This window comes from Lolium rigidum, chromosome 4 (genome assembly GCF_022539505.1).
Source record: "Lolium rigidum isolate FL_2022 chromosome 4, APGP_CSIRO_Lrig_0.1, whole genome shotgun sequence".
NCBI classification, from domain to species: domain Eukaryota; kingdom Viridiplantae; phylum Streptophyta; class Magnoliopsida; order Poales; family Poaceae; genus Lolium; species Lolium rigidum.
The window spans coordinates 112786198-112796700 of record NC_061511.1 but is presented as its reverse complement, the minus strand read 5'-3'; the positions used below and the strand labels follow the sequence as shown (position 1 = coordinate 112796700).

The following is a 10503-nucleotide window of genomic DNA, read 5'->3' as shown; positions in this document are numbered from 1 at the left end:
TGTAAGGTAGCAAGTTCAGTAGAAGTGCCAACGAAGCATGGAACATATAGTAACCGAGTAGGCGAGTAGCTATATGGCAGCATGTTAGGTTTCCAGTAGAACACAAACATGGACACTAACTGAAACACAAAACCAAGTATCACTGAGTTTAACTGTGTGCTCCCAAACATTATCTAGGAGAACGTAGAACCCAAATTCATTCTGCGGTTGATCTAGTACACATCTACTTTCTCTCAGCCTAGCTTCAGATCAAGACATCATATATTGTGTGTTGAAGTAAACTGACACTGTCAAGGTCGAGCAGCATAGCAGGGAGAGGGTGAGACTAGAAGTGGCGGGCAACTCACTGGAGTAGAGGCTGGCCTTTTCCTCGTCGTCGTGCATTACGAACCCCACCTCCTGCGCCGCCCGCATCTTGCTGTCAAAACTGTAGTTCCCGCAAGCAATCAAAACCGGCTAGCTAGCATGCAATGGAGAGGGAGAGAGAAGGGGGGTTACCGGAGAGATGGTCAAATGGATTACCGGAACGGAGGGGGGTGGCGGCGCCAGTCAGATGCCAAGAACGGCAACGATCTAGAGAGGGTCGGCGGGATCCATCCTTGTCATCGCCAGGCAAATGCTCCGCCCCTCCCGCAGCTCTCGTCCCTTCCACCTCTTGCCCCACCATCAGCTATGTCGCTCCACTCGCCGCCACACCTGTCACCACTCACGCCGGTTGTCTCGCTATGTTTTGGTCGAGGACAGGGATAGGGATAAAACGCGAGGTCTGGTTTGTGGATTGATTTGAAGAACAATGGATGGGGATTGACTAGGCCAAAACTCTTCCACCAAATGGGCTACCGGGGATAGGTGGGGATTCAGGGATGGGGTAGGATAATACTCGCCCATCCCTGGAAAAACTCTGGTACCAAACAAGCCCTAACTAGGAAGAATGTAAGAACAGCTCAAAAAACATGTACAATTCTAAGGCTTATCAGATCCAATGATGTCTGAAATACAGCCGTGAAGAATCTATGCTAATGGAATTAGAAGCTTTGCTACAGCACTTAAGATCGATTTTGCAAAAAAAAAAAACAAAAAAAAAAGTAGAGATCCATGGTTACAAAAACATCTGGGTACAAACATTAGACCTGGATGTCTCAGTGACAGTCAACGGAGCAGCTGCTTCTGTCCCAGTAACATGTGCCTATCTTTATACCAAGAATTCCACCAATTCTAGCCCATCAACCTTCAGGTCGACTGGCTGAGGCATTTTATGTATGTCTACCAAAAAGCTGAGCATTATCATGGCCCTCGATGTGCTTCGGTGCATCATGAGAGTTCTGGGACCTGCTCAAAACCATCATTTCTCTTGGCTGGAGAACACTCTTCTTTAACGTCCACCAGAACCTCAGCCTCTGGCACATTCTGCTCCCGATGGTCCCCATTTTCTGCAACATCACCAGACTTGATCTTCTCATCCTCAACAGTCAATTCTACACCGTGTTCTAATTCACTCTCTAGTAGATCTTCATCATCCATCACATCTACCTTCCTAGCAACATCACCTTTCAATCTTCTTCGCTTCTCCAGAGCTGCCTTGACCTTATCCTTGTCAATTTTATTCATGGCATCCATCATGGAGGATGAGACACTGGGAACATCACCGTTATTGAGATTACCATCTCTGGTTTCACATGAACTAGCATGCGATAGAAAAGGCTTCTGCTCTTCCATTGGAATATCAGATTTGTCACTGGATCTGGAACTTCCTGGCAAGGACTTTTTGTCATCATGCATACCGTCGTTTATACCAGCACCAACTCCAACTCCACTCTGACAGCTTGTTTTGTCGATTCCATGGTCACCATTGACATTTTGCAGACTTCTCTGGCTACTGATTTGCTTGTTTCGATTCGAGTCCTCGGCACCATTGTGAATTGGAACACCTGTTGAGGTAGAATGATTGGAATCTGACTGTTTAGATGCTTGATGATGCCCAAGAACAGGAGGTTCCTCGGACTTCGCTTGAGCTTTTACAGAGATTCCTTGATTAAGCACAATAGCAGAGCTCCCTTCAGCTTCATTCCCATGTGTTGGCTGTGACTGCACTACACGGTTATGCTCATACAGCTCTAACATTTGATTGCTAACCTCTGCAATCAAGAGATAAAAGAAATGCATTTATATCAGATGTTAATTTACCATGCCATGTCAGTAAAGCTCGACTATAAAGTAACAGCTAGAAGAATTAAAGGCTAATGAACAAGGACACTATCCAGCACAGATCAGGTTCTACAAGAGTAATAAGACGGAAGGCTTTCTGAAACCATCAAATTTAAGTAACTGGCTGGGAACTATGCACTTTACGGTTTTATGTTTGCAGACAATTAGGTGCTCTTAGGAACATGCGACTAAGAGATCATTTCTTAGTTGAGCGAAGGAAGCCCATTTTTTTCCATTTCTGTCTCTTCCAAGTCCACAACCATCCTACATGCAAAAGGCGGACATCACCCGAAAACAACTAATGGGCAAGATTGCACGATCCCTTCTCAAACAATAATTTGCACTCATCTCCCTCAAAAACAAATTGCACTCATCCAAAAATAAAAATAAAAATATCACATGTAAATTATCAAATATTGTTTCTAAATTTCAAGTTCAGTGAAATCGGAACTGCTTTGTGAGCTGTGTAAACAAACAAACGAAAAATCACCCATACTAGAAATCAACCAAAAAAAAGTAACCAAGAACTTGACATTCCATGACTTCACTCTAACATCTACACACAAGAACTTTTTCCAGATTATTTTGAAACCTTTTAACCAAGTTTTTTTAAAAGATAACATGATCCTGACTCCCGAGAGCTGAAAATACTTGATCTGACATCACAACGTTGTACATGCATGCTGCTCTTATTCCCGATATTCTATTTGGCAGGTGCGGAGGAGATCAAGAGTGGCTTGCCAGTTCTGTCCACTATTGTCTGAATTTATGAGATCAAAACCAGGAAAAAGATATCCGAACAAGGAGGGGACTGAAGACCTAAACTCCCACCTGCAAGCTCCATACCAAATGGGTTGACTTCCTTTTGTTAAGTATAGATGGATTACAATCCATATATTACATCCTGGTGTCCATGGGCCTGGAGGTCAATTTTTTCAAAAAAACTTGAACATGAATTAAATATTTTTTATCCGCATTTGACCGGCTGAGCCGGCAGCCCAACAGGTGAACCAGTCACTTGACAGAACACTCGCCCGTCTGTATTTTAAAATATGATTATATGTGAAATAATAGTCTCCAGAAAAAACAATCAGAGCTCGAACGTGTGATAGTAAAATAATTCATCAAACTATGTACATCAGCAACAGCAACTAACACCATATACACAGTTAAACTTCAGTTTATACCCCACAACATGAAAGCATCCACAGCTACAGTGAAGCAAGACACATGCAAAGGGTCGTTTAACAGTAGAGTTTTGTAAAAGAATAGTTCCTACAAAAAGAATCGTTTTCGCAATATGAAACATTCTCACAGACATGTCCAAGTGATAGTATAATTCTTCAGATATTCCTTCAAAACCCAAATACTACAGGACACGTATAAAGTGGGACGCCCCTAATGGTAACAACAGTGGTCATTTTCAAAAGGAGACCTCAAACTGGAAATTTTGAAATACTGAATTTTAACATCCAGGAACCAACCTTCCAGCTGTCTTGGTGTCACATCGAATTCCTGATACCAAGCCTTCTCACCATCATCTGGAAGAAACTTCACTTTGAGAAACTTACCAGCCAAAAAGAGAGCACCTGCTGCAATATGATGAGACTTGAATTGCAGGCAAAGTGAAGTACGCAGCCTGTAGAGTGTACAACCTTTTTAGCGTGCACTAGAGACATAAACTGGGTACCTGAATTGCTAAAGAGAACAAGGGGAGCATTAGCATACCCATCATTGACAAAATTCCAGGCAACTTGAGGAAGTGCGTTATGAGTAATCTTGAATTTCTTTATTGTTTCAACCAGGGGCTTGTAAGGATGGTGCACATTAAGGTCAAAACCAAGTGTTGCAAGTACAACTCGCTCTCCAAGTAAAATAAGTTCTTTTTGCCGATCATATACTTCCTGCATAAGAGTGGCAGACAATTTGTGCAAGCATTATTCCAGAGGAAACCACTTTGATGCAAATATGAACTGGTGTAGAGAATATCTACATAGACAGGCAATAAATTGCACCGACTAAGTGGAACCTACACAATCATGTGGCAGATAAAGTGGAACCTACACAAGGCCATAGATTTGACTATCAAAACAAGAACCAATGTAATTCCAGCAGCACTGAACTATCCAAGTTTATACAGCACGTGTAGATAGTTTGAGCAAGCATAAACTGGAAACAGCAGCGTGCAATGGAAACTATTTTATGCCATTCATTTTGTTAGTATTTTTTTTTGCTGGAAAGGATCACCACCAGAAACAATTATTCCCTCTCTTCCATAATTCTTGTCATGGTTTTAGTTCAAATTTGAACTACAATCACAACAAGAATTATGGAACGGAGGGAGTGAAAAACAACATTTGTAGCATGTACGCGTCAAAACTAAGAAAAGACAAGGCAAAAATGGATCTCAAGGACATGCATCATCAACAAAGCTCAGAAGTACATATACATCCTATCGTAATCAGAAAATAAAAACTTTCAGTCGACAAAACATCTACCAAATTACTCCCTCCGTTCTAAAATAAGTGTCTCAACTTTTCTAGATACAAATGTATCTATAACTAAAATGCATATAGATACATCTATATCTAAACAAAACTAAGACATTTATTTTAGGACGGAGGGAGTATTTTGTGTCATAGAATATTAGAATCTATATCCCTGTATGATCTAGGATTCTCTATTTTAGCTGATGCATGAAAAAAAAACTGATATCCCTTCCATTGGCCTTAAGAAAGTAATATTGCTCTCATGATGAGTGCAAAAAACAAGAAAAGAATCAAACATTAGCTGGCTGCTCATTGTAAAATATATAGCTAGTAAACTTCCGCAGATAATGATGCGGTTACAAAGATCAAAATAAATGATATGTTGAGGAGAAAAAGTTAGGTATCTGATAGAGATGATAACAAAATACACACATCCATCCTGCCAATGGTTCTGTTTCTGAAATCGTTTTCTGTTACCGTATCAGAACAACAAGAATTATAGGGTAAAATAAGGTCAAGCACCCTTCTTTTGTAGATGGAAAACGGTACACATAGGAGCAATCACATAGCAAAAGAGAATTCAACTGGATAGATTACCCTCTGCTTGATTTTCTGACCAGCAGCAGGATCCTTTTTATGAATAAGCTCGTAAGAAACCATGATTACATCCTTCAAAGGCCTAGGTGTTTCTTCAACTTTTCCAGCCAAGAACATGCAAACAGTAGCGATTGTCTGCATAGATATTAGATTCAGAATTCAGGTGCTGATTCATCATCATAAAAGATAAGAATGGCTGCATAACACAATAGTATGACGTACCAAGATTATGTCAACACATACAAGAGTAAAATTGCACAATTACCATTTCTGGTGTAGAAAAGAACACGAAACACTATTTATATTTCATTTGTTTTGAACTGTAACTCACTAAGTATGATATCCAAACTGCTATTTTGAAGCAAATGATACACTGAAAATAGTGTTATCTCAAATGCTTTTGTGTGTATTAGTATAAGAGTATCAGGCCTACCTGAACCAGTATGGTACATCAACTGCGATGAGAGTTTGGGAGTTGTGCAAGCCAAGACATTCTTGATAAACCCTGACCCACGTAAGTGATCAAATGGGGTGTCCAATTGTGAACTGCTATTTTGAAATGTAACAAGGTCTCGGCTCTTCTAAACTAAAAATCGCTACCTCGCACCAGCAGGATGTACATCTGTGTCACTTCATCCTCATATAACATTTTTTATAACCACTCCCTCCAGTTGACAAAAAAAAGCAGATCGTTTTGAAATCTAAACAGTTCGCTAACTTCACCACTAACTTTTACTGGATAGATGTAAGCATAATAAAAATCAATTGCGGAAATACTTTTAGGGGCAAATTAAACATACATTTTTCATGTGTCCGATACTAATATTTAAAGCATTATTTATAAGCAATCTTTGCAATGCTTGACAGCACATAACCCCAATCGAATTGTTTCTGTGAACTGGAGAAAGTACAGAGGATTAGTTGCTACTGACTCGGTGAGAACAATCGCCAAACTGACCAACCACTGTGGTAGAAACTGTTTGTTATTTTTATTCAAACTGAACATGAAGCAAAAAGTAAAATGTCATAAACACAAATGAAGTATCTACATGTTATACAAAGTTAGAAGCAGCACTTCAAAAAAATATAAAACTTAACTAACATTGGCTAACACTTACTCGTCTGTCATTTTTTGCATGAGATTGACGAAGGTAAAAACGGTGACAGAAAACAATAGATGTAGCAATCGTCACTTGAGGCCTACATAAAAAAAATCTCAGCATAAGTTGACAGTATAAGTCCAACAAGGGTCGTGGCATTATCTGCATGTGCCGTAAAAACTAAACATACATGGATCAACGATTTTATCATGATTGCAAGTACATAAGACGTGATGCAGCACGCAAGCCTTCAAGGGCCAAAATCAGGGGAAGACTTGGGTAGGATCACTGTTTAGATAGGATCTACAAGAACAATTATTTTGAAAAGAAAAAAATATGTTTGAATATTTTGAAAAAAAAAATGACAAAACACATCTGTGTTTTATATGCAACGCCAAAAATTTGCAGCTTCCAATTCGACATACACTTAGAGAACCAAAGGAGATAAATTTGGGTGTGAATAGTGTGAAATACTATTCAATTACGTCAATGTCTTTTTTGTTTATCCAAGTATAGATCAAATTTTGAGCTGAAATTTCTTGGAGTTGTAGATACAACCCATAGGCATGTTGTATATTATTTTCAGATTTTTTCGCATTTTTAAATTTATTTTCTATGAGTTGATCCTATGATTCCACCTAATAAAGAGATCCTATACAAGTCTCTCCCACCAAACTCATGATGTGATGCAGCATGCAAGCCTTTGAGGGACAAAATCAACAATGCATACACAAGAGTATTTCCCAGTACCATTCTAAATGCCAGACACCACCATGCAGACCAAATTTAAGTATAAACCAAGATAAGAATAATTCCCCTGCCCAGCAGTTGATTCAGAAAAAAAAATATATGAGAATGCTCCATGCTAAGTAAAATATTAACTTAACATAGCAAACTATTGAACATCTTATGACCAAACATATGCTGGTATAAATAAAATATCAGGAAAAACAATTACAACGTCAGTATATGAACACACAGTTTGAAATTTAGCATCTGGTTGGATAAGTACTACCTCCGTTTCAATGAAGGCGCACACGCATTTCAAGACAAACTTTGACCAAACAAATTGAGCAACAAAATCTTAATTATATTGTACATACTCCGTAATTGATATCGTTGGATTCATATTGAAAAACACTTTATAATGATGCTAATTTTAAACCAAGAATCTTTGTATATTTAGAGTAAAGTCAAGAAAAAACACGCAAAACAAAGGCGCCTTATTCTCTGAAACGGAGGGAGTAGTAGCAATGGCTTTTTTTGGAGATTCCAAAAAACTAAAGAGACAGCCAGCCAACAGCTACAACAATAAATGAATTAAAAGAACTACACATAATATCTTACACTTTCAGCCGCATCCCCAAATCTTGCAGATACGTACAGTACAATTTTCGAAGGTAAGACTCTTTCTTTAAATCAATGCCATCCTTCTTGGATGGAGAATTCTCTTCTATTTCCTTTCTACTGAAATACCATGAAGCACCAAGTTTACCAGCTTCCTCATTCCCACTCTTCGTAATTCTGTAGGGGCTATTTTCCACAATTCCATGATGGGACGAATCACTTGGGAGCATAGCCATGAAATCTCCCAACTATATTCCACGCAAAATGATGAACGTAGTACGTTTTTAGCCGTCAAGAACTGCCCAACCAGGCGCTGTACGGAGAAGGTACTATGAGTTTTACGACAGTTACTCAGAAAAAAGATACAGAATGACTGATATAAGTACTGATTATGACACAATGAAAAGAATATGCCAGTTGCCAAGATAAATATGAAGATCCAGCATAACTGAGAGATAGCAAAGGGGCTGCAATAATAAGTTGGTACGTCCAATAATAGCCAAACAACTAACAGTAACTAAATAGCTGGGATGTTGGCAATACTACATCTAGTAGTACATGTTGTATAAAACGTATGCAGGGAACAGATGCACTCGATGGTAGCTAGGGAAATTAACATTTTAGAACAAGGTTCAAGAAAGCATTAAGCATAATCGGTGCGGTGGCCTTCCGCTCAGCGCTTATGTGATTTATGCATGCTTAAGCGGTGCTTAAGCATTGGTTCGTCAACGGAGTGACCAAAAACCAGGAGAATCAGGAGCTGTAGGCCAAAGAACTAGCAGTACCTAGAAAAAATCTCAGCAGATTGGTCCCAAATCAGGAGTCGTTGGGTGGCGTAACCAGCCAAGCGCTCAGCTCCAGTCCCGCCGGCGCCGCCAGAAGCTTTAGTAGAGGAGGGGATGGGAGATGTGTATGATTTGGTCCCAAATCGAGCCCTACCTCGCAGCTTAAGCCAGCTCCCAGGCCCAACTTCCCTCCTGCGTGCCCCATTTTACCGTGTGCAGTTCTCCCGCGCTCGCACGAAGCTCCCTCGGGAATTATTTCGGTCAGCTTCGGTGGAATTTTCTCCGCTGCCAGCGTGCAAAATCATGCTTAATTAATTAAGCGTTCCATTTAATCGCGCCTAGCGCATAGTTAACCGCTTAGGCCTTAAGCGATGCAGAGGGCCTACTATTCGCGCATAAGCATGCTTAAGCGTCCGCTTTTTCCGCTTTCTTGAACCTTGTTTTAGAAACAAAGCAGTTTTGAATTTTCTGCAAGTTAAACAATTACATACATAGCATAATCAGAACCCTGTCGACTTCCCTGAGATGCAAATCGCATTAAAAGCAGAAAAGATTAAAAACTATTACTAGCTAAAGGAAATATGAGTGGCAAATACCAATATCTAGGATAACACTCATGCTATATCTGCTGGTTAATAAGGACAGGCTGGAATTAACTATGAACCTACAGTATTCTGCGAACTTGGCCAACCCTGTGTTACCAACAAACAAATAACCATTACCCCTTGAATTTATTGCTTCCTCTACTCAAACCTCCAACTGAATACTTGTTTGGCTACATTCTTTCCTGCCAAACCCATTTGCCCAACTGAGATTCAAAATCTTTCGAAACCCTGAACTTAACTGGTCAACAGAATCACAGACCATCTAAAATGCACCAATGCACATACTTAAATTCGCCATTCTGGAAAAGCGCCAATACGGGGATACATTTTACTATCTTTTTAATTCACACAAAAGCATATGTAATAGAAGCTAGGAACAGCAGATTACCTTCTGGTTTGCTCTCCTGAGGATGCCGAAGCAGCTCCAAACCTCTCCAACTGACAATGTTGATGTCCTGTTCCAACTCCAAGTTCCAAAGGGATAAAATTAGACTCTTGTAAGTGTAAAATGAATATGGAGGAGCAAATCATATCATTAGCTAGCTGTACATCACCTTTAATAAGGCAATGGCACCAGAGTGTACCTTGGGTGGGTGCTGCTGCCACCTGCGAGTGCGAAGTGGAGATCTAAAACGGCGAGCTGCCGCCGGCCTGCCTCCGCGACTCGCTACTGGCTCTGGCTGCTGACTAGCCTGCTGCTTGAGAGGGCCAGATGGCTGAGGTTGGAGTCGGGGAACGGGGAGGAACCGAGGAAGGAAAGGAACAGCCTGCAGGAGGTCGCTGCCGGCTCAAATGCGAGCTCCTGCAGGCGCGGTGGTGGTACGGTGGAGGCCAGCGGAGGGGAGCGGCGCCGCGGTGGTCCGTTGGAGGCCAGCGGAAGGGAGCGGCGCCGCGGTGGTCCGGTGGAGGCCAGCGGAGGGGAGCGGCGCCGCGGTGGTCAGGTGGGGGCCGGCGGAGGGCGGCGGCGCGGCGGTGGTCCGGTGGAGGCCGAATGAGAGGAGCGGCACCGCGGTGGTCTGGTCGGAGGGAGCCGCGCGGCGGTTGTCTGGTGGAGGCCGGAGTGAGCGAGGCTGGGAGATCCGGAGATGGCTCGTGGCGGCGCGGTCGGAGATGGGTTCGCCGATAGGGTTTCTGTTGTTTTCTGCGCGGCAGGATGCGTGGAACAATCTTCAGTGGAATATTATGTACTACAGTACTACTGTAGTACTATTTTTTAGTGGACAGAGATTTGGTGTACATGGGCACCAGTGATCTCGTTTTTAAAATAAATTAAAATTATATTTTTGAATTTTAAAAAAAAATTAAAAAACATATCTGTATATAGCTAATAATGTATCCCACAAACGTGTAAAATATCAATTTCAAATACTTTATA

At 41.1% G+C, this 10503-nt stretch overlaps 1 protein-coding gene across 1 annotated transcript; it reads right to left on the bottom strand.

The window, feature by feature from the left end:
• Positions 1 to 923: 923 nt before the first annotated feature.
• Positions 924 to 10002, bottom strand: LOC124650488 (cyclin-T1-4-like). The gene is given in 9 exon segments (XM_047190006.1): positions 924 to 1320; positions 1323 to 2135; positions 3690 to 3844; positions 3934 to 4109; positions 5292 to 5426; positions 6410 to 6491; positions 7739 to 8051; positions 9517 to 9583; positions 9713 to 10002. Coding segments are annotated over 7 exon segments (1725 nt in total). The 5' UTR covers positions 7975 to 8051; positions 9517 to 9583; positions 9713 to 10002; the 3' UTR covers positions 924 to 1192.
• Between the last annotated feature and the right edge of the window lie 501 nt (positions 10003 to 10503).